The 24,815-nt window shown below is 35.7% G+C and overlaps 3 protein-coding genes and 1 long non-coding RNA gene across 5 annotated transcripts in view; 1 reads left to right on the forward strand and 3 right to left on the reverse strand.

The window, feature by feature from the left end:
- Positions 1–464: 464 nt before the first annotated feature.
- Positions 465–2,965, reverse strand: LOC128559559 (uncharacterized). The gene is made up of 2 exons (XR_008372462.1): positions 1,003–2,965; positions 465–852 (listed from the first exon to the last, which is right to left on the reverse strand). It is a non-coding gene; the product is annotated as an uncharacterized LOC128559559 (long non-coding RNA).
- Positions 2,966–3,473: 508 nt separating this feature from the next.
- On the reverse strand, positions 3,474–10,684 carry LOC128559320 (exonuclease 3'-5' domain-containing protein 2-like). Its single transcript, XM_053550625.1, has 4 exons — positions 10,629–10,684; positions 10,246–10,443; positions 9,194–9,325; positions 3,474–8,149 (listed from the first exon to the last, which is right to left on the reverse strand). The coding sequence occupies exons 1-4, from the start codon at positions 10,682–10,684 to the stop codon at positions 7,954–7,956; spliced, it is 582 nt and encodes a 193-aa protein (XP_053406600.1). The 3' UTR covers positions 3,474–7,953.
- Positions 10,685–11,068: 384 nt separating this feature from the next.
- Positions 11,069–17,633, forward strand: LOC128559557 (uncharacterized). The gene is made up of 2 exons (XM_053551614.1): positions 11,069–11,181; positions 12,188–17,633. The coding sequence occupies exons 1-2, from the start codon at positions 11,088–11,090 to the stop codon at positions 13,027–13,029; spliced, it is 936 nt and encodes a 311-aa protein (XP_053407589.1). The 5' UTR covers positions 11,069–11,087; the 3' UTR covers positions 13,030–17,633.
- Positions 17,634–18,246: 613 nt separating this feature from the next.
- Positions 18,247–24,815, reverse strand: part of LOC123547360 (gamma-aminobutyric acid receptor subunit beta-like) — a 43,703-nt gene continuing 37,134 nt past the window's right edge. For both annotated transcript variants that reach the window (XM_045334389.2, XM_045334391.2), the window contains exons 8-10: positions 24,026–24,211; positions 23,240–23,287; positions 18,247–22,091 (exon numbers count right to left, since the gene is read on the reverse strand). In XM_045334389.2, the coding sequence (XP_045190324.2) occupies positions 21,969–22,091; positions 23,240–23,287; positions 24,026–24,211 (357 nt within the window). In that variant the 3' untranslated portion in view covers positions 18,247–21,968. The remainder of the gene's footprint in view (positions 22,092–23,239; positions 23,288–24,025; positions 24,212–24,815) is intronic.

A 24,815-nucleotide genomic window follows, 5' to 3' on the forward strand; every position in this document is an offset into this window, starting at 1 on the left:
AGGAAACAATGAAATGATGGGCAAATATTTTGCCTTCTGCATCCAAGGTTTCATGAAAAATCCCTTGTTCTTTTTAAGTAATGACAAACTCCACCAATTGTGACTGACAGATGATGAAGTGATATACAAATGGAGAAAAAAAGTAGCATACATGTTCTCCACATTGCGTTCTATCTATGTATTGTACCACATTTGTTTAATTTATTGCAGGATCCATTTTAGATTTTTGGACTATTTGCAGCCATAGCAACTAAAATGGTTTCCATAGCAACAAAATAAAACATGAATATTGTCCATATTGCCATCTATCCATGTACTAAGTTTCATGAAAAAAATATGTACTTTAAAGTTATTGCAAGATCCTTATTTGTGTGCCATACAGACGGACAGGTTGACAGACAAACAGAAGTCCCTTTCGGTAAAACGCGGGTAGAGGCGTAAAATTAACTAAAAACAACAGTGCATCAGCTATAACATTTAATATCACAGAATTCTTGTAAATTTTAACGACACATTTACATAAATTTCAATGACATATTTACATTAGTCTAGGAACCTATGAAAATGGCCCCAAAGAAATGGTTAGTTAATGTTTGAGAAAATGCAATCCATGTTTTTTTTGGTCTAAGGAAATTTCAAAAACATAATTATATTCAAAATTCTTAAATAAGCAGTATGTTTATACAAACTAAGATATTCTGAAAGTTTCATATAGATAACAAGAGGATCATGATGGTCCTGAATCGCTCACCTCTTCCCACATGATCCAGTTTTGAGTATGACGTCGTTTTTTCTATTATTTGACATAGTGACCTAGTTTTTGAGCTCATGTGACCCAGTTTTGAACTTGACCTAGATATTATCAAGACAAGAGGACCATGATGGTCCTGAATTGCTCACCTCTTCCCACATGACCCAGTTTTGAGTATGACGTCGTTTTTTTCTATTATTTGACAAAGTGACCTAGTTTTTGAGCTCATGTGACCCAGTTTTGAACATGACCTAGATATTATCAAGATAAAAATTCTGACCAATTTTCATGAAGATCCATTGAAAAATATGGTCTCTAGAGAGGTCACAAGGTTTTTCTATTATTTGACCTATTGACCTAGTTTTCGAAGGTACGTGACCCTGTTTTGAACTTTATCTAGATATCATCAAGGTGCACATTCTCACTAATTTTCATGAAGATCTCATGAAAAATATGGCCTCTAGAGAGGTCACAAGGTTTTTCTATTTTTATACCTACTGGCCTAGTTTTTGACCGCACGTGACCCAGTTTCGAAACTGACCTAGATATCATCAAGGTAAACATTCAGATCAATTTTCATGAAGATCCATTGAAAAATATGGCCTCTAGAGAGGTCAAAAGATTTTAATAATTTTAGACCTACTGACCTAGTTTTTGACCGCAGTTGATCCAGTTTCAAACTTGACCTAGATATCATCAAGATGAACATTCAGACCATCTTTCATACAGATCCCATGAAAAGTATGGCCTCTAGAGATGTCACAAGGTTTTTATATTATTTGACCTACTGACCTAGTTTTTAACGGCATGTGACCAAGTTTCAAACTTGACCTAGATATCATCAAGGAGAACATTCTGACCAATTTTCATAAAGATCCATTCAAGGGTATGGCCTCTAGAGAGGTCACAAGGTTTTTCTCTTTCAAGACCTACTGACCTAGTTTTTGATTGCAGTTGACCCAGTTTCAAACTTGACCTATATATCATCAACATAAACATTCAGACTAACTTTCATACAGATCCCATGAAAAATATAGCCTCTAGAGAGGTCACAACGTTTTTTCATTATTTGACCTACTGACCCACTTTTTGATGGCACGTGACCTACTTTCGAACTTGACCTAGATATCATCAAGATGAACATTCTGACCAATTTTTATGAAGATCCATTCACAAGTATGGCCTCTAGAGAGGTCACAAGGTTTTTCTATTTTTAGACCTACTGACCTAGTTTTTGACCGTACGTGACCCACTTTCCAACTTGACCTAGATATCATCAAGATGAACATTCAGACCAACTTTCAGACAGATCCCATGAAAAATATGACCTCTAGAGAGGTCTCAAGGTTTTTCTATTATTTGACCTACTGACCTAGTTTTTAACGGCACGTGACCCACTTTCGAACTTGACCTAGATATCATCAAGATGAATATTCTGACCAATTTTCATGAAGCTCTCATGAAACATATGGCCTCTAGAGAGGTCACAAGGTTTTTCTATTTTTAGCTCACCTGTCACAAAGTGACAAGGTGAGCTTTGTGATCGCGTGGCGTCCGTCGTCCGTGCGTGCGTAAACTTTTGCTTGTGACCACTCTAGAGGTCACATTTTTCATGGGATCTTTATGAAAGTTGGTCAGAATGTTCATCTTGATGATATCTAGGTCAAGTTCGAAACTGGGTCACATGCGGTCAAAAACTAGGTCAGTACATCTAAAAATAGAAAAACCTTGTGACCTCTCTAGAGGCCATATTTTTCATGAGATCTTCATGAAAATTAGTCAGAATGTTCACCCCGATAATATCTAGGTCAAGTTCGAAACTGGGTCACATGGGGTCAAAAACTAGGTCAGCAGGTCAAAAAATAGAAAAACCTTGTGACCTCTCTAGAGGCCATATTTCTCAATGGATCTTCATGAAAATTGGTCAGAATGTTCACCTTGATGATATCTAGGTCAAGTTCGAAACTGGGTCACGTGGGGTCAAAAACTAGGTCAGTAGATCTAAAAATAGAAAAACCTTGTGACCTCTCTAGAGGCCATATTTTTCATGAGATCTTCATGAAAATTGGTGAGAATGTTCATCTTGATGATATCTAGGTTGAGTTTGAAACTGGGTCATCTGGGGTCAAAAACTAGGTCAGTAGATCTAAAAATAGAAAAACCTTGTGACCTCTCTAGAGGCCATATTTCTCAATGGATCTTCATGAAAATTGGTCTGAATGTTCACCTTGATAATATCTAGGTCAAGTTCGAAACTGGGTCACGTGGGGTCAAAAACTAGGTCAGTAGATCTAAAAATAGAAAAACCTTGTGACCTCTCTAGAGGCCATATTTTTCATGAGGTCTTCATGAAAATTGGTGAGAATGTTCACCTTGATGATATCTAGGTCAAGTTCGAAACTGGGTCACGTGTGGTCAAAAACTAGGTCAGTAGGTCTAAAATTAGAAAAACCTTGTGACCTCTCTAGAGGCCATATTTCTCAGTGGATCTTCATGAAAATTGGTCAGAATGTTCACCTTGATGATATCTAGGTCAGGTTAGAAACTTGGTCACGTGCAGTCAATAACTAGGTCAGTAGATCTAAAAATAGAAAAATCTTGTGACCTCTCTAGAGGCCATATATTCAAAAGATCTTCATGAAAATTGGTCAGAATGTTCATCTTGATGATATCTGGATCAAGTTCGAAACTGGGTAATGTGTGGTCAAAAACTAGGTCAGTAGGTCTAAAAATAGAAAAACCTTGTGATGTCTCTAGAGGCCATATTTCTCAATGGATCTTCATGAAAATTGGTGAGAATGTTCAGCTTGATGATATATAGGTCAAGTTTGTAACTGGGTCATGTGCGGTCAAAAAACTAGGTCAGTAGGTTGAAAAATAGAAAAACCTTGTGACCTCTCTAGAGGCCATATTTTTCAAGAGATCTTCATGAAAATTGGTGAGAATGTTCACCTTGATGATATCTAGGTCAGGTTTAAAAGTGGGTCATGTGCCTTCAAAAACTAGGTCATTAGGTCAAATAATATAAAAACCTTGTGACCTCTCTAGAGGTCATATTTTTCAATTGATCTGTATGAAAATTGGTCAGAATTTTTTATCTTGATGATATCTAGGTCACATGTGCTCAAAAACTAGGTCACTTTGTCAAATAATAGAAATAACAACGTTATACTCAGTTCAACACTGGGTCATGTGGGGATAGGTGAGCGATTCAGGACCATCATGGTCCTCTTGTTAGACCTACTGACCTAGTTTTTGACCGCAGTTGGCCCAGTTTCAAACTTGACCTAGATATCATCAAGATGAACATTCAGACCAACTTTCATACAGATCCCATGAAAAATATGGCCTTTAGAGAGGTCACAAGGTTTTTATATTATTTGACCTATGACCTAGTTTTTGAAGGCACGTGACCCATTTTCGAACTTGACCTAGATATCATCAAGGTGAATGTTCTGACCAGTTTTCATGAAGATCTTTTGAAATATATGGCCTCTAGAGAGGTCACAAGGTTTTTCTATTTTTAGACCTACTGACCTAGTTTTTGACGGCACGTGACCCAGTTTCGAACTTGACCTAGATATCATCAAGATGAACATTCTGACCAACTTTCATTAAGATCCCACAAAAAATGTGACCTCTAGAGTGGTCACAAGCAAAACTTTACGGATGCACGGATGGACGGACGACGGACGCTGCGTGATCACAAAAGCTCACCTTGTCACTATGTGACAGGTGAGCTAATAAAAATTCTGACCAATTTTCATGAAGATCCATTGAAAATTATGGTCTCTAGAGCGGTCACAAGGTTTTTCTATTATTTGACCTATTGACCTAGTTTATTAAGGCACGTGACCCAGTTTCAAACTTGACCTAGATATCATCAAGGTGAACATTCTGACCAATTTTCATGAAGATCCATTCAAGTGTATGGCCTCTAGAGAGGTCGCAAGGTTTTTCTAATTCAAGACCTACTGTCCTAGTTTTTGATCGCAGTTGACCCAGTTTCAAACTTGACCTAGATATCATCAAGATAAACATTCAGACCAACTTTCATACAGATCCCATGAAAAATATGGCCTCCACAGAGGTCACAACGTCTTTTCATTATTTGACCTACTGACCTAGTTTTTGATGGCATGTGACCCACTTTCAAACTTGACCTAGATATCATCAAGATGAACATTCTGACCAATTTTTATGGAGATCAATTCACAAGTATGGCCTCTAGAGAGGTCACAAGGTTTTTCTATTTTTAGACCTACTGACCTAGTTTTGGAAGGCACGTGACCCTGTTTCGAACTTGACCTAGATATCATCAAGATGAACATTCAGACAAACTTTCATGAAGATCCATTGAAAAATATGGCCTTTAGAGAGGTCACAAGGTTTTTCTATTATTTGACCTACTGACCTAGTTTTTGATGGCACGTGACCCACTTTCAAATCTGACCTAGATATCATCAAGATGAACATTCAGACCAACTTTCATACAGATCCCATGGAAAATATGGCCTCTAGAGAGGTCACAAGGTTTTTCTATTGTTTGACCTACTGACCTAGTTTTTGAAGGCACGTGACCCATTTTCGAACTTGACTTAGATATCATCAAGGTGAACGTTCTGACCAATTTTCATGAAGATCTTGTGAAATATATGGCCTCTAGAGAGGTCACAAGGTTTTTCTATTTTTAGACCTACTGACCTAGTTTTTGAAGGCATGTGACCCAGTTTCGAACTTGACCTAGATATCATCAAGGTGAACATTCTGACCAATTTTCATGAAGATCCATTGAAAATTATGGCCTCTAGAGAGGTCACAAGGTTTTTCTATTTTTAGACCTACTGACCTAGTTTTTGATGGCACGTGACCAAGTTTCGAACTTGACCTAGATATCATCAAGGTGAACATTCTGACCAACTTTCATAAAGATCCCATGAAAAATGTGACCTCTAGAGTGGTCACAAGCAAAAGTTTACGGACACACGCACGACGGACACCGCGCAATCACAAAAGCTCACCTTGTCACTTTGTGACAGGTGAGCTAAAAAAAGGGGATTCAAAATTGCAAACTAAAAAATTCTAAAGCCCAAAACATTTGTTTGGAATGGAAAATACTCTATTAATTTTATTTTGACATCAATTTCAAAACTAGTCAAGATATTTTTAGAATTTATCTCCCTTGGAGATCTTTTAGAATAATGTATAGTATCAAAAATAGCAGGAGAGTAAAAATGTAAAATCCTTCCCTACGAAATAAATGATACTTAATAATCAAATTGTTAAACTTTAATCACAGAACTCTTGTAAAGACTGTATATAAAATAAATTTTGAATATCTTATGTACCTCTACACAGCAGACAGAATATAACAGATATAAATTGCTTCAATTTCGTAAATAAGAAAAGCATACTTAAACATTTCATTACTACTGTCAGAGCCCTGCAAAATGTTATTCCATCAAGGGGGATATCCCTGCCAAGTTTAGTCAAATTTGTTAAGTCTGCTTACAAGTAACTGAAACTAACAGGCAAACAAAAAATAATCTGGCGAGTTTTAGACAGGACTATAACTTTTGGATAAGCTGTAAAATGTGTAAAAAGCTCTATTGTGTCAGTCAAACAGTCAAAATGTTATGCAAAATAGATGTATTTCATATCAACTTGATTTACATTGACCTTCTTAATTTACTATCGCTACTGTTTGCAAAAATGCAATAAACATCAGTAGGCATGCCCCTTTAAGTATTTGTTTCCACAGAATGTATATGCTTTTATTAAGACTCGTACATCAAAAATGATTAACCCTTATCATGCTGGGGCAAGTGATTCTGCCTTTGCACTGTTCGCCATTCAGCCAGTATCTTTTTTTGGTAAGCACCCCTTTTAAAAGTTGATGGTACTGTCCAAATTGAACGATGGACAAGTTCATTATAGAAAATTAGAAGGGTAAGGGTTAAAAACAGATCTTGTTTTCACAAACAAAAACCTTGCTTAGCATTCACATATTTCCTATGTTACAGCCTTTCTTATTTCTGTTCATTTACAGCCATTGAAAATTGACAACCTTTGTAACATACAACTTCTTAAATGTGTAAGTTGCAAGATTTATTGTTGAGAAACTACTTTCCTTCATTAGGGCCATTTGTAAAGAAATAAAAATGAAGAATTGATGAAAACTATGTTAAACCTTGTTACCTGAAATTTCAGCACTGGGACATTATTGCACTTGCATCACAATGAAGATATGTAACATGTCTTTGAAAATGGTGTATTTTAATGGCACTGAACTGTCCAAAAAGTGTGGCCTATTTATGCAGTCTTTTTCTATCTATGAATTCTATCCATATATCAGTAAATTTACAATTATTTTATAGAGTAATATACATGCTTCATAAACTGTTTAATTTTCATGTAAAACAACTCTTTCTTTGATATGTTTTTTTTCAAATCGCGGATGTTACAATTAAAATTCAATTGGAACTTGGTATCTTGACCTCCGAATCTCGAAATTCTGGCTACATCGAAGAATTTTTCAAGGCCCATCCTGAAAACACTTACACGAAGTTTCATTTATTCAGTAGAATTTTGGCATCTCAAAGTAATATGCTCAACCCCCTGGAATTTGAGATACCAAGTTTAAACTGTAATTAGATTTGCTGGCATGCCCCTTTAGATATTACAAGAAGAGCTTTAATACATTGATCAATATGATCTTTCCCTAGGGTTACACTTGTAATTCATTCTTACACATTTTTTAACAATTTATTTCTCTTTAGTCAAATTTTCTCTCATAACTGTTTATTCCAGGTATCTGTGCTATCATTGGTTTCTCCTAGTTCTATACTGATCTGTATGTATTCATATTAAAGGTACTCAAGGGCAGTTTCTGAGCAATTACCTATCTTTACATTCTATATCTGCATTCATTAGTTTCAAATGTAGCTTATACATGAGCACATGGTTTCCTGCCATGCTAAAATTTCATAGGAAGAATATCTAACCAAAAGGAAATTGTTATTAGTTGTCCACTACCAAAACACTGCTAATTGTTATTAGTGGTCCACTACCTTAACACTGCCTACTGTTATTAGTGGTCCTCAACCTTAATACAGCTGTACTGAATGTTGTTTCAAGTGACATTGTAACTGAACATTTGTACAAAAAAATAAATACAGGCATACAGAACATGAAATATCCAATCAATTATTATTGCACATTGCTTTCATCCTTTCAGGTCTATGTTCCACTGACCATAATGTAGGTAAATACTTGGGCTGCATGATGTCCACAAAATGTTGCCGCCACATCTTCTCAAACTCCAGAAGTCCTCCTTCTTTTGCCATGTAATACTGCACTACCTTCTGTCCATGTGGTACAAATTTTGCATTATTGATTCTAAATAAAACAGAAAATACTCTTACAATAGATTTTTTTTAGGGGATTTGGGGGAGGGGTGGGGGGGGGTGTTAGCACTGTTTTTAACCATATTTCAGTTATATGTAACAGCAGGCAGTTAACCTAACCAGTGTTCCTGGATTCTGTACCAGTACTATCCTGTTCTCCACATGAAAAAGAGGTAGAGGACAAATGATTTCAGACACAATGTCTTTTACCAAATTGCCATGGAGAACATATGCCTCACCCACAGAGCAAGCTTCAGTATCTATAGATCTGTCTTCTCCCTAGTGAGCTATGTTGGCAGATTTCTTACAAACAGAAATAGGGTATAAATACATAATAATTTCAGTTAATTCAAATAATAACCTTTATAAAAGTCAACAGAACCATTTTTTTCAGAATTGTTCACCCACCATCACAGAATTATGTGGTAAGTTTTCAGATATATGATGAGGGTTCATTCTGAAACTTTTAAATAAGTATACTGTAACAATGTTTACTTTTGTGTGCATGATATTCCGTAGGTTTGGCCAAAATAGCTACTTTTGGTGGGGGTGGGGGGGGGGGATATCACTTCATGGATTTTAACTTTTGAAGATGAAATAAATGAGGTTATTTATAGACTGGAAATTGATTTCGTACACTGTCACAACCAATAAATCTATGAAAATTAGTCCCCCTCAAATATAAATGATTTAACAGTAAATAGTATTAGTGATCTTAACCCATACCCTGCTGAAATTCTATAATGAACTGGTCCATCTTTCAATTTGGACAGTACCATTAACTGTCAATAGGGGTGCTTACCAAAAAGATACTGACTGAATGGCGAACAGTGCAGACCATGATCACATAGCCAGGCTGATCATGATCTGCACTGGTCACAAAGGCAGAATCAGTCGTGTTCAGCATGATAAAGGTAAACATTTACAATAAAAGAAAAAAAAAATCCTCTTAGGTTATTTCAATTAGAAAACCAAAAATTTCAATATTTCGATATTAATAGAACTTAGGTAACAAAACATATATACATGTACTTACTTGACATCCATTGTCAGCGTATTTTCTAGTAGTTCTTTTGGTAATGATAGCACACCATAAAATCTTTTCACAATTTCTTCCAATTCTTTAACCCGTGACTCTGGAATTTTTTCTCTGCTCTTCAATAACGCTCTGTAGGTAAATACAAAACCTTTTTAATAAAATTTCTACAATCAAAGTAAAAAATAAAAACATGCAAGACGGATGTTTCTGTTGCATATGGTATGCTGTTTTGGTATCCTATTATCTGGAATCTTAAATATATTCTGGACAAGAAAACAGAAAATTAATTCATAATTTTTGTAAGTTGAAATTCTACGATACTGGTACTGATAATAAACCAGAACAGAAAATGAGTTTTTTTACCTGTAACTTTTTTAATTCTGCAAATTGAAATCAATGGTTGGTATCAAAATAAAGCTTAACATTTGCTAAAAACTTTACATAATTCAAATTTTATATTTAGTAAGAAAAGTCACACAAAGTGAGGCCCTGAAAGGGGTTTGTAAAATGGGGACTGTATGAACGTTGACTGATGATAAATTCGACCACTTTCTCATTTACAAAATTGTCTTCGTATTATTATATTGAAACTTTCCCCAAAAAGCTGCAACAGTCATTCCTGATCAAGTAATGAAAGGTGACCCAATGTCAGGCCTTCATGTTTCAACAGTGAGCATGCGCAAAAAAAAAACCCACTTCCCCAGTAATTTTGGAGAAATATTTTTTATACAAATAAATGTAAGTCATTTATTTATACAGAATATTTACCAATTTTGTTTTTGTTTACACCAGTTGGTGTTGTAAGTGGAAACTATTAGATGGTGTGTTCAATTTTATAAATAACCGCTTGCAATCGAATATTTCCAAGGTGGTTGACTTTATCATCTGTCCGGGTTTATCATCAGTACCAGTAATGCAAACTGTATTGCTGTTCAAAAAGGCATACAAGCATAAAGTAATCAATTAAATCACCAAAATATGTTTTTTTTTTAAGTTCAGGCACACAAGAAATCTTATGAGGAAATTTTAATAAGTTCAGATAATCTTACTTTGCTGCAGAGACAACTTTTGCTAGATCTTGGTCCCATTGCCGTTTTGAATCTTTCCCCGAGTCAAGGGGAGCATCACATTCTATAGATAACTGTTGTCTTAATGCTGCCTCATAATCAGCACACTTCAGATGACAAGATATGCACAGTAACAGTATATCGTGTGAGGAATGGTCCTTGAGAATGGCTGGGAAATATCTGGAAATATATAGCATATAAATATGCACAATTTTTAGAATGGCCGAGAATGTCTGTAACACCTTGCATACTTTTGTGCATAATGGCACAATAACACCACATATTGTGAAAACTGGTCCTACAGATTAGCTTGGACATATCTGAAATAGGTAGCATAATTAAGACGATATGATATGCTCAGTTACCCTATAAATTGCGAAGAATGGTTCTCGAGAATGGCTGAGAATACCTGAAACAGCATACTTTTGATAACATGAAATGCACAATAACACTATATTGTATGAAGAATGGTCACTGAGAATGTCATTTTTGTTTCTGTTTGGTTTAACATCATGCTGACGCAATCATAGGCCATATGGTGACTTTCCAGCTTTGATGGTGGAAGACCCCAAGTGCCCCTCTGTGCATTATTTCATCATGAACGAGCACCTAGGTAGAACCACTGACTTTCTGTAAGCCAGCTGGATGGCTCCCTCACATGAAGAATTCAACGTCCCAAGTGAGGCTCGAAACCACATCGGTGAAGGGCAAGTGATTTTAAGTCAGCGAATTTAACCACTCTGCCACTGAGACCCATCAATGAGAATGACTGGGAAATAAATTTTATTTTGCGTTTTAAAGATCCAGCATTGTCAGAGAACAGTATGACATTTACCAGAGAGACAGCTAATGTTATAGCTCAGAGGTTTTTAGACTGGAATCTGATAGCTGATGTAGAAGGGGAATCTGTCAGGGGAAGTAAGTATATTGTACCTTTGTTTTAGTTGATAATCGACTAGGGAGACAGTCTTGTGTTTTAGCACAGAGATTTCTTGACTGGAAGCAGAATGAATCGGTCAGGGGAAGCAAGTTTATTGTACCTGTTTTTAGGTCGATAATTGACCAGGAAGACAGTCAGACTGGAATCTGATACCTGATGCAGAGGGGGAGTCATTCAGAGGAAGTATTAAAATTTGTTGCTTTTTGTAATATGTATGTACAACCGTCTGTCCCAAAACCTTGCGAGTCCAACTCCTCCCACACTATTAGTAGGATTTGCTTCAGACTTTCACAGATGAACAAGCTAGATGGGCAGATGACCATAAAGGAAGGATTTTTTTCTGGGACTATTTTACCGCAGTTATGGCCCTTTGATAGTTTTGCTATATAGAATATAGGAAAAAATCTTGTGTGTCCAATTCCTCCTACACTATTGGCCTGATTTGCTTCAAACTTTTATAGATGAGCAAGCTTGATGTGCAGATGACCTTAAAGGGAGGAACTTTTTTCTGTGATTATTTTTACTGCAGTAATGACCCTTTGATAGTTTTGCAGAATATAGAGAAAAATCGTGTGTCCAACTCCTCAAACACTATTGAAAGGATACGCTTGAAAGTTTCACAGGTGAAGAACCTTTATGTGAAGATGACCATAAATAATTGACTTTCTTGTGGCTATTTTTGCTAGAATTATGGCCCTTCCTTAATTTCACAAAATAGGCCATGTTTGTAAGAATACTTAAACAATGATTTGTCCGTTGACTGCTTACAGGCTGAACCTGTGTTAGCAGCCGTCTGTTTTATGCAGCCACTTGCGTTAAACAACCAGTCAGCAAACTTCACAAATTGTCTGATTGTTCTAATTTCAACCTGTTTTAAGCAGTCACATGCCTTAAGCAGTCTGATTATGTTGTTCCCTTGGCTGACTGCTTATTATAAGTGTAATGCCAAAAAGCAGTATATCATAATCATTATGTTCCTTTCAGGATGTAGCCCATCTGGAAGTTTTGACGAGTTCCAGTTTCCAGACATGACTATACATGTAACTGCCAGTGGTTCAGAATCAAGGGAACGGCCATTCTCCCGTGGTAGTAATGATAGTACTCCACAGGCCACACCACGTGCCACACCAAAACCTGGGCTTAGGGCTTCTCTCAGGGCACTATCCAGACAGTCAGGGCTAAAGTCGATTACCCCGGGAGTGAAATATTCCGATAGATTTGTTACTTCATCAAGGTCACACAGAACTACTGAATCTGACAGAAATACAAGATTGGAGCAGTCATTTTCGGGAATAGTGCAATCTGGGAAAGGTGCAATGAATTCTGGGATTGCAGACAAGCATAAACACAGTGAAAGTACCACAGAAAATGACATTGGTGAAAACACACAGGAAAAAGAAGATAGGGGTCTTCTAGATTCCTTAGAACCTGCTTCATTGGACAGCGATGCCACGCAGAGACAAACTTCCGCAGATTTTGATCCATACTTAATGCGAGGTACCGGTACTCCTTTATCATTAACATCAGCAGTATCAATTGATTCCAGAAGTGCTATCTTTTTTGAATCAAGTGATAACTTTTACTATGTTTGTCCATATATTGGAGATGAACAAGACCCAACCTGGTCAAATTATGAACTGTTTCACCTGGTTGAAGAGTGTTTTCAGAAAAAAGTGACTGCAGACTATATTTTAAGAATTATTTACAGCAGAAGAAAGTATGATTCACAAGCTAGGGCATTTCTGAAATCTTCACCTGCTGATGTGATAGAAAAAATCAGGTTTGGAACTCCGCAGGAAGAAGTACCGAGGTGTGTCAGTAGTTAAAGATGTATGTTAAAAGTAAATGTATTCTAAAGCAATAAGAAATGGCACATCACATCAGAGAAATAAAAATATGCAGAAATGCAACTAAAACATCACAGAGCTAGGTCTCTTTTTAGCTCACCTGTCACAAAGTGACAAGGTGAGCTTTTGTGATCGCGCAGCGTCCGTCGTCCGTGCGTAAACTTTTGCTTGTGACCACTCTAGAGGTCACATTTTTCATCGGATCTTTATGAAAATTGGTCAGAATGTTTACCTTGATGATATCTAGGTCAAGTTCGAAACTGGGTCACATGCGGTCAAAAACTAGGTCAGTAGGTCTAAAAATAGAAAAACCTTGTGACCTCTCTAGAGGCCATATATTTCTCAAGATCTTCATGAAAATTGGTCAGAATGTTCACCTTGATGATATCTAGGTCAAGTTCGAAGCTGGGTTACGTGCCGTTAAAAACTAGGTCAGTAGGTCAAATAATAGAAAAACCTTGTGACCACTCTAGAGGTCAAATTTTTCATGGGGTCTTTATGAAAATTGGTCAGAATGTTCACCTTGATGATATCTAGGTCAGGTTCGAAACTGGGTTACGTGCGGTCAAAAACTAGGTCAGTAGGTCTAAAAATAGAAAAACCTTGTGACCTCTCTAGAGGCTATATATTTTACAAGATCTTCATGAAAATTGGTCAGAATGTTCACCTCGATGATATCTAGGTCAGGTTCGAATCTAGGTCACGTGCCATCAAAAACTAGGTCAGTAGGTCAAATAATAGAAAAACCTTGTGACCTCTCTAAAGGCCAATTTTTTCATGGGATCTGTATGAAAGTTGGCTGAATGTTCACCTTGATGATATCTAGGTCAAGTTTGAAACTGGGTCACATGCGGTCAAAAACTAGGTCAGTAGGTCTAAAAATAGAAAAACCTTGTGACCTCTTTAGAGGCCATACTTTTGAATGGATCTTCATAAAAATTGGTCAGAATGTTCATCCTGATGATATCTAGGTCAAATTCGAAACTGGGTCACATGCCTTCAAAAAGTAGGTCAGTAGGTCAAATAATGAAAAAACCTTGTGACCTCTCTAGAGGCCATATTTTTCATGGGATATGTATGAAAGTTGGTCTGACTGTTCATCTTGATGATATATAGGTCAAGTTTGAAACTTGGTCAGCTGCGGTCAAAAACTAGGTCAGTAGGTCTAAAATTACAAAAATCTTTTGACCTCTAGAGGCCATATTTTTCAATAGATCTTCATGAAAATTGGTCTGAATGTTCACCTTGATGGTATCTAGGTCAGTTTTGAAACTGGGTCACATGCGGTCAAAAACTAGGCCAGTAGGTATAAAAATAGAAAAACCTTGTGACCTCTCTAGAGGCCATATTTTTCATGAGATCTTCATGAAAATTAGTGAGAATGTTCACCTTGATGATATCTAGGTCAAGTTCAAAACAGGGTCACTTACCTTTGAAAACTAGGTCAATAGGTCAAATAATAGAAAAACCTTGTGACCTCTGTAGAGGCCATATTTTTCAATGGATCTTCATGAAAATTGGTCAGAATTTTTATCTTGATGATATCTAGATCAAATTCAAAACTTGGTCACATGAGCTCAAAAACTAGGTCACTATATCAAATAATAGAAAAAACGACGTCATACTCAAAACTGGGTCATGTGGGAACAGGTGAGCGATTCAGGACCATCATGGTCCTCTTGTTTTCAGTAGGTGTTACTTGCTAAATTATGAAATCCGTGACTTGCATTTCTGTGTACTGTTAGTTTTTGCATTAATCCATGTCTCACAGGTGTTAGGTGGTCATGTATTGCACAACACACAGTACCACATCAGTTTCGTGAAAAGGACATCGTATAATACTCAAGCCTGTCCCTTACAGATATATAATCTATCTATATGTATCATGTAAAGAATATATCACCTGAAACAGCAAAAGCGTTTTTTATGCTCAAAGGTGTATCAGTAGAACCTGAAAATTCTTACAAAGGCTGCATGACAATATTTTTAGAGAAAAGCAGGTGCAGTTGCAAATAAAAAGTTTTGATTTTGATGTTTGTAAACAGATTTTATTGTTGGAAATTGTAGTTTTCATGTTTTAATGATATTTTAGATGAACCTTTATATATCCCTTACTTTTATTAAGATTTTGTTACACAGAGATTATTTATTGTAAATACATTTGATATCTCCGACTGTGATAAAAAATATTTTATTATGTACTTATTAATCATTTCATGAAGTTTGTCAAGTTCCAGTCCCCATGAGTCTAATATTTTTTCCAAAAGAACAAAGACTTACAGGGTATAATTTTGCTACATGACAAGATATTTTACAAAAACCAAGGAAAAGTTGAAATAAGGAGCTGCATTTTCAATGCAATATGCCCCCAGGGGTATGACCAAAGATGTTGTCTGAGGTTTAAAGTTAAAGGTGAAGATCATATGGAGGTCAAGATCATCTATAGATCAGTTTGTAGGTCTTGCCACAAGGTTTGTTAATACAAGTATGAGGTAAATTTGGAGTATGAAGTAAATTGGGTCATTCATGTGGGCTGTAGGACCAAAAATGTTGCTCATTTAGGTTTTAGTTTGAAGGTGAGTCATATGAGGGTCAAGGTCATTTATATATAGGTCAATTTTTAGGTCTTGCCACAGGGTTCATTGAGTGGGAGTATGAACTTAATTAGGTCATTTAATATGTGGGCTGAAGGACCAAAAATGTTGTTTATTAAGGTTTGAAGGTGAAGGTCACATGAGGGTCAAGGTCATCTATATATTGGTCAGTTTGTAGGTATTACCACAAGGATTGTTGAATGGGAATACGAACTAAATCAAATCATTAATGTGGGCTGTTTGTAATTTGGTTCGTACGGACGGAGAGAAGGACAGTTCAATTGCTATATGCCGGAGGGCATAAAAAGCTACGTATATTTTACTGCCATGCCTGTTACTACAAACCAGTCAACCAGTCCAAATTTGAATATTGATATTTATATAAACTGTGTTATTTCATGCCAAGCTACGAGGATATATGCTTACTGAAAAATTTTACTCTGTTAATAAACAGCTCTGAAATGTTTATTCTCTGTAGTGTTGATTGTTACACAGTTTGTTTCAATTTATTATTTTTCTCTTTTAAAATATTTAATTTCAGATTCTCTACAAATACATCATAAGATTAGAATGAAATTGTACTCAAGCAGTTTATCAGATTTGATTTTAGATATATTTTTTTTTATTGTTTTCTGTGCAGTCATTTTACTTTCTAGCTATTTGGTCTAAGTAGTATAACATATTACATACATTGAAAGGCTTGGTGGTTGACAGTAAAAAATATTGACCCCGAGTTCCAATGGCAATTTATCTACTGATAAGAAGCAATGTAATAGTTTTGATTACTACACATCTTACCGGTATATAAGTATTTTAAAATCTGCCAGTCCATAGTTTGTGCTATAGACTGGTCTATAGTTCAACACTGGTTTGCTGGGCTATAGTCAGAAATAGAGAAAAAAAAAACAACCTGGAAATTAAATTCCAATGAAATAAAATATTTATTGAATGGCTAGGCCTAGTGATAGCTTGCCATTTAAGTCAAAACTATTTACTTTTGAACCTTTAATTTATTCAGTAAAAAGACAGTTCAGGTCCTTAACAAGACCATAATATTTAGAATTCAGTGGAGCGATACAAGCTTATTATTTAGATCGATATAGGCCTTCTTTCTTAAAATTCCAAATAAAATGTCAGAAAAAGGAATAAGGTTAGACAATCGTGGAATTTTCTTGCAACTGATATCTACTCCTGATAAATGTATTGATCACTGTGCAATATTGTTTTGGCTTTAATTCTTTTATTATCTATCCTAACATATCATAATTGTTTAGATATTTGCTATATGTGTATGAAATATATATTTAAGCATTTTACGTACTTTACTATGGTGCTGACTTTAAAGATTCTTTGCAGCAAAGAAATCACAGATTTTTAAATTGATCTTTGGATCAAATTATGTGACTTCATTAGAAGAACATTTGGAATGTTCTTTTTAACCCTTATCATGCTGTACACGATTGATTCTGTCTTTGCGACCAGTGGAGATCATGATTAACCTGCACATCCATGCAGTCTGGTTATGATCTGCACTGTTCGCCATTCAGTAAGTATATTTTTGGTGAGCACCCCTTTTAACAGTCATTGGTACTTTCCAAATTGAAAGATGGACAAGTTCATTATAGAAATTTAGCAGGGTAAGGGTTAATGTATCATAAAGAATGTTGATTTTATCTAGACAAAGAAATTACCATGCATATTACTTATAATTACATGACAAGACTTACTTTCACCATTTAACTTTTTCATATTTTCTGTAATACAACATTTTTTTAATTTTAAAATAGTGTTTTACATCTGTAACATTTTGGAACAACAATGTGTTAAAGAAGTTTTTTTGTGAAGTTGGGTATGAAAATAATATTGTACATTTTCTTCTTATTAGTGATGTTCTATTGCTCAATATGTTATTAGATATTAATAAGTTAAATTTTATATTTATTATGTTGAAATTATCTGGAATTACTTAAAATAAATCAAGAAAATCAGTCACATTTTCTCTTTATTGTGTTAGTTATATGGAATATGAACAAAATGCCCCTCGCTGAGTTTGGCTAAGGCAGTAAAAAGTAAAAATCCTCTTCAGATATATCTAAACCAGTCCTAATGTTAAGATTATTTTGTGACCATGTGCAGAGTGCTTGAACCTGGATGGTAGGTCAAAGTTCAAGGTTTACAGCAAGGTCAAATCTGCCAATCATATTTTGTGTCTAGAGCATAATTAAAGAAGCGTTAAAGGTATTGACCTGAAACTTGGAATATAGGCAGAAGATGATGAGACTTAATAACATGTAATAAATGTTTGAAACAGTATGTTGGACCAAATGCGTCAGCAATGTTCACCAAGACAGGGGTGTAGAAATGTTTTCAAGAAGCAGGAAAATCTCTACTGAAAAGTAGAAGGGAGGTCTGGGGGTCCTCCACCAGTAGAGGTCAAGGAGACAACATCCCCTGTGGGGGGATCAGGGGGTAGAAGCCCCCCCTAGCCGACAGCAATTTTAGCCTTTCTGAAACATGAAACTAGAGTCATCTGAGGCAGGATTTTCAAGAATGAAGTCAGATTTGATCAAATCATTATCCAGAAATAACTACTTGTAACTAATGTTTCTGAACATTTTAATTCTCAAGGCCATACTATCCATGATTTCTCTTTTATGCCAATTGATAAAGTAACTAATTCTTGGAAAAGGCTTTTAAAAGACTTCCTGGATGTTTCGTTTGAGCACTATGTCCCAGAAGGAATGAATTCAAAAATTCTGTATTAATTGCTTTAAAAAATACCTGTTATATACTTATATATTAATGTTGTGTATATTCTATAATCAGTTTTTACTGGTGCCTTCCCTTAACCATTTGCACTTATACTGCATTTTTTTACCAGTATTTATGTATCATACTATGAGACAGTTTATGAATTTTCCACCAACCTCTGTTAAAATTCAGACGTCACTTCCTATGTTTTATTTATTTTGAAGAAGACTAATGTAGGCGAAACGTTGGAGAAAAATAAAATGACTTGTTTAATAAGAGCTGTCACAAGTGACAAATGTCCCCGAAGCGTGCCCAAGAATGCTACAGTTGCCTACGCAAAAAAATCACACATCATTTCGTGACCTTGACCTTGACCTTGGTCATAAGCATGACAAACCTTCTCAATATGGTTAACATTTGTGTCAAATTATTTTCAAATCCCTTGATAAATGGCAGAGACACAGACCAGACAAGAAACACCGTTGCCTTCTAAATGTGACCTTGACCTTGGAGCTAAGGGTCTGGGTCTTGTGTATGACATATCGTCTCAATATAGGGAACATTTATGCCAAGTAATTTTAAAATCCCTTCATCAATAGCAGAGTTATGGACTGGACAAGAAACAGACCATGTTAACCTTTAACCTCTAAGTGTGACCTTGACCTTAGAGCTAAGGGTCTTGATCTTGCGCATGACACATCATCTCATTATTTCAAAATCCCTTCGTCAGTAGCAGAGTTATGGACCGGGCACGAAAAAGACCGTGTTGACCTTTGACTTCTAAGTATGACCTTGACCTTGGAGCTAGGGGTCTGGGTCTTGCGCATGACATGTTGTCTCATTATGACGAACATTTATGCCAAGTTATTTCAAAATCCCTTCATAGATGGCAGTTATTGACTGGACACGGAACAATCCCTGTTAACCTTTGACTTCTAAGTGTGACCTTGACCTTGGAGCTAGGGATCTGGGTCTTGCGGATGCATGTCGTCTCATTATGGTGAATATTTATGCCAAGTTATTTCAAAATCCCTTTACGGATAGCAGAGTTACAGCCTGGACAAGAATTGACAGACTAGCACACGGATGGATGGACAGTGTGATTTTAATATGCCCACCTTTGGGGGGCATAAAAAAGTTTTTGTAGTTTTGACCTCTTTTATTACCCAACGGTAGTCATGAATCAAATTTGTCTTGTATATTCACAGTGAAATCAAGCAAAATGCTTCTTATAGAGAAGTCAGACCAAAAATTATAGACTACGGACGTTTTTTTCTGACACTGAACCACTAGAACATAGAACTGTGTGTTGTTGCAGGTACAGTCGAAACTCGGTATCTCGAATTTCAAGGGACCGTGCTTTTTATTTCGAGATAATTAAAATTCGAGTTATGAGGAGGGATGTATATGGACGAAATGATGGAAAAAGTTGGTTAAGTTACGAAAAGATTTAATAACAAATAAAAACTGTTTCCTTGATGCCGTGTATATGCTTTGGGCACTTTACGCGTACACGATTCTGTACAGTTTGTATTTATCAAAGTTTTCAGTTTTTCGAAGAATAAAAATGATACTAACCTCAAATGTTTTTTGAGGCAAGTTTCCTTTTCGTACCATGTTTCTCTCCCGGAGGATTGACAGCATTTCAATCTGACATTTTGAACAAATGATGCTTTCCCCAAAGAAGTTATTTTTTTACAGTCTCATCGAGATTACTTCTAATTAATCCTTATTAAAGATCCAAACTGTTCAACTAATGAATTCATTTAGTTTCAATTAAAAGCAATTTTCATAACGTTTCAAAAACAAATGATTGCTGATTTAGAAATCTAGTGTTTACATCAAACAATCATTATGGCACGTGCAAACAAGTATGACATCATCTCACTTTGATAATGGCCGTACCTTTGATATGTCGGCATCACGGCTTTCTGGTTAGGCAATAAACATGAACATGTGTTAAAAACCAACCACATTCACAATGAGCTGTGTGAAATTTTACCGCATATTTTTCTCACTTCGACTTACCGAGTTTACAATGCACTTGAATTTTATTGACGGTACTGAAAATCCCTTTCGACATATCCGGAATCTCGGTAAGTCAAATTTTGATGTAACCGGAGTTGAAGTACATATGAAATGAAGGAAATTTGACGGGACTTGAAAATTTCTTCGACTTAAGCGGAATTTCGAGGTAAGCGAGTTTGAGATACCGAGTTTCAACTGTATATATAAATGGACACTACCAATTTTTACAAGTTTTAATAATTTATAGGCCATAAATCAAGGTTGTCTTGGTGTATCTGGCTGGTTATTGATCTTTGGGATATTATGGATGGGTACATTTATTATGGATATTTGGGAAACAGTAAAAAAAATTACCAACATACCAGGGATGACTTCAGAACTGATGTCAGAGGCCAAGACCAACAGTTCTCAATCTTGTCCCCAATACCAAGGTACTATACTTTTGACTGTTCCCAAACTCACATGAAATAACTGTTTCATTAAATCAATTACTTAATATGTGAAGCAAATGGTGATTTACGAAACAGTGCTTCATTTTCTGCCATCAATTAACCACTATATGAATGTCCAGTGTCACTTCAGTCTAAGCATCTCTACTTATAAAAGTATTAATTTACGTCCTTGCCTTCTGGGACATCTTATCACAGTATGCCTGTTAAAATCATACATCTTGTAAAAGCATGCACATTTTACAAAAATATGCTTCCTAAAAGCAAACAAAAGTTTACAGTCTGTCTTATAAAAACATACATATTATAACAGACTTCTGTATAACATGAAGTTGTTCATACACAAAATATTATCTTCTAACAAAACTACATTCTATTACAGTTTGCCTCCTAAACTCCAACATCCTGAAGTAGCCTAGAGATCTGTTCTAAATTCATATATATATTCCAGCTTTTATCATACATTATATATCGAAATTACAAATCCTTTTACAAGTTGCCTCTTAAGAAAAACTTATTTTTTATGTTTATTTCAGTGACACAATGTATTTTGAATCTTTTCAATCAAGCTTAAAACTATTTCATTTTCCTGGAAATTGGCATGTTTTTGCACACACGTACATGTCAAGCAACACAGGTAATTTTACAGGAAAATTATACATCCTGTTGCAGTCAGCCATCTAAATACAAACATGTACCAGCCGCAGTATGTCTTCCAAAATCATACATCCTGTTGCAGTTTGCCATATTAAATCAAACATGTAGCAGCCACAGTATGATTTCCAAAACCATACATCCTGTTGCAGTTTGCCATCTTAAACATACATGTAGGACCAGCCACAGTGTGTCTACTCTCATGAAAAAAGCCATTTAGTCTGTCTTTTACAGAAATGCATCCTATAAATGTTTGCACTCTCATAGAGCTGCCTTCTAAAGTCATATGTTCTACACAGTTTACTAAAATCTTACATTAATCAGCTGTCCAACTTCTAAAATAATACATCTTTTAATAGTCTGCTCCTTAATTTATACACACCAAAAACAGTCTGCATAGCACAATAAATTGTACTGTCAAACAGAAAGCAATGGTTTCATTTTATCTGGGAAGAGAAGTTTTCATTTTCCTGCCTGGAATGATGGAATCATAGTCAAAATCACTAACGCCATTATTGTATCTTGGTGGCAGTGTGCCAAACTTCTCTAAAAACTCTCGCTTTCCCTGCAAATACAGTAGTATGGTACATCTAAGCAAATAAATTTTGATGATAACTAGAAGATGCTTTTGTAGAAAAGCACATGTCTCCCCCAAGGCACAGTAGGCAAGAAGTCAATAAGGAACAGGAGCGAAAGTCAAAGAGTCACTGATGGTTGGCAAAGTGACTGAAATGCTATAGGGATCATCTACTTGGCATGTCCAATCATCCCAAGAAGGTTCAATGTTCTGGGTCAAGAGGTTCTCAAGTTATTGATTGGAAACGGTTTTCTAAGTTCAGGCCCCTGTGACCTTGACCTTTGACGGAGTGACCCAAAAACCAAAAGGAATCACCTACTCTACAAGTCCTATCACCCTATAAAGTTTGAAGTTTCTGGGTCAAATGGTTCTCCAGTTATTGATCGGAAACAGTTTTCAATGTTCTAGCCCCTGTGACCTTGAACTTTGGTCAAGTGACCCCAAAGTCAATAGGAGTCATCTACTCTGTATGTTCAATCATCCTATGAAGTTTCAATATTCTGGATTAAGCAGTTCTCAAGTTATTGATCAGAAATGGTTTACCATGTTCAGGCTCCTGTGGCCTTGACCTTTGATAAAGTGACCCCAAAAACAAAAGGGGTCATCTACTCTGTAAGCCCTATCACCCTATGAAGTTTGAAGGTTCTAGATGAAACGGTTCTCCAGTTATTGATTGTAAATGGAGTGTGATGGATTCTGGTCCCTATGACCTTGACCTTTAATGGAGTGACCCCAAAAAACAATAAGGGTCATCTACTTCAAAACCCTATCACATTTTGATGTTTAAAAGTTCTAGGTGAAATGTTTCTCCATTTATTGATCGGAAATGGTAACAGATGGACAGGCAGGGCAAAAACAAAATGTCTTCGTAGGGGGGGAGAGACATAATTATATGTTCAGTTTATAACAAGTGGAAAGCATAAATATAAGTTTTAAGTTTAAAATTCTTACAACAAGACTTGGACAGCATTTCGAAATCAAATCATTATTCTTGCCAAATGAGCATTCAATTCAAAACAGCTGTGACAATCAGTCTGGTCTAAGATTAAGAACAAAATTTTGTAATATGAAATTATACTTCTAAAACACAGATAGAACAAAAGAATTGCAAAACTGTTACAATAAAATATACATACAATATACATTCTATCTTTTTCCTCCATTATTCTTCTTCGCTTTGATGCCTGAAATTTAGTTATGTGTGAGTACCTTCACTGGTTCTTAACCCTTACCCTGCTCAATTTCTATAATGAACTTGTCCATCTTCCAATTTGGACAGTACCAAACTGTTAAAAGCGATTCTTACAAAAAAGATACTAGCTGAATAGCAAACAGTGCAGACCATGATCAGACTGCACAGATGTGCAGGCTGATCATGATCTACACTGTTCGCAAAGGCAAAACCAATCGTGTCCAGCAAGGTAAGGGTTAGAATGCACAAATTACATAAGAATAACATATCAAATTATTATTGTTAAAGTTATTTCTGGAAAATTCTGTAAAAAGTACCACAGACTTGGCTTCAACAAGTCTTTTACAGCCAATTTAGGAAGTTACCTGACTGGCTGCACTTAAGGCAAATGGTTGCTGAATACAAGTGACAGAATCAACTGTATATCTTATTAACTACTGAAATGATGCTTTAAAGAACAACCTTTCAAGTTCAACACAATTGAATCTTTCTAGTATTTCAGACTAAAAGTGTACTTAGTGCTATGACAGTCACTTATCATGTTACCTGTTAAAGTACAAGAGATAACAGTTTTCTTAATTATGATAATCTACAGATAAATGTACATTTGTAGTAGCTGCACTCGGAATAATTTTGTTGCAATGCTCATGTACTGTCTTTCTTGGAACAGAAAAAAGCACAATTTACAGACAGAAAGGACATCAAATAGAATAACAACTTTGATACTTACTGTCCTGTAGATAAATAATGCAAAGAAGATATGAAATACAATGAGAATGATAGCCATAAGGACCATGGACCATTTGTCGTAGTACTGAACCTCTCCTTTAATCATAAAGTGACCTAGAGCGTTCATTGTGGCATTCTGGGCAGCTTGAAGACCCAGAAAAATCAGTGCTGCTATCACATACACATCCTGTAATATAAAAACCAATACTCTTTTATACTGTCTAATTACATAAAAAAAAAACAAATCTATCATAGCAATAGAGAACACCTGTAAATTAACAACAACTGGAATCTTTTGAAAATGAACAGAAACTGGGGGACATATCAACACTTAACTATTCAACAGAAAGTTCATTGGATGAACATGTAAATGGAAAAAAGGTGCATAATTTTGTAAACATGTAAATTAGAGTTATGGAACCTTATCAATATATGTCAGAAATCACAGTGAACAAGCATGTGAAGTTTCCATTCATTTCCTTAAATGAATACTGGGATACCAGCAGACATACAAAAACTTAAACAAAATTTGTTAAGTTGAAAAAAGGGCACAATTTTGTAAATGTCCAAAATATAGTTATGGAACCTGAGCAATGCATGTTAGCTCATCAGAGTGAACAAGTGTGTGAAGTTTCAATCCATTTCCAATTGTGGATACTGGGATACCAGCTTACATACAAAAACTTAACCAAGTCTAAAAAAGGGCATTACTTTGTAAACATGCAAAACAGAGTTATGAAACCCGAGCAATGCATGTCAGCTCAAAACAGTAGACAGTATGTGAAGTTTCA

The sequence above is a fragment of the Mercenaria mercenaria genome, chromosome 9 (assembly GCF_021730395.1).
Source record: "Mercenaria mercenaria strain notata chromosome 9, MADL_Memer_1, whole genome shotgun sequence".
Taxonomy (NCBI): Eukaryota; Metazoa; Mollusca; class Bivalvia; order Venerida; family Veneridae; genus Mercenaria; species Mercenaria mercenaria.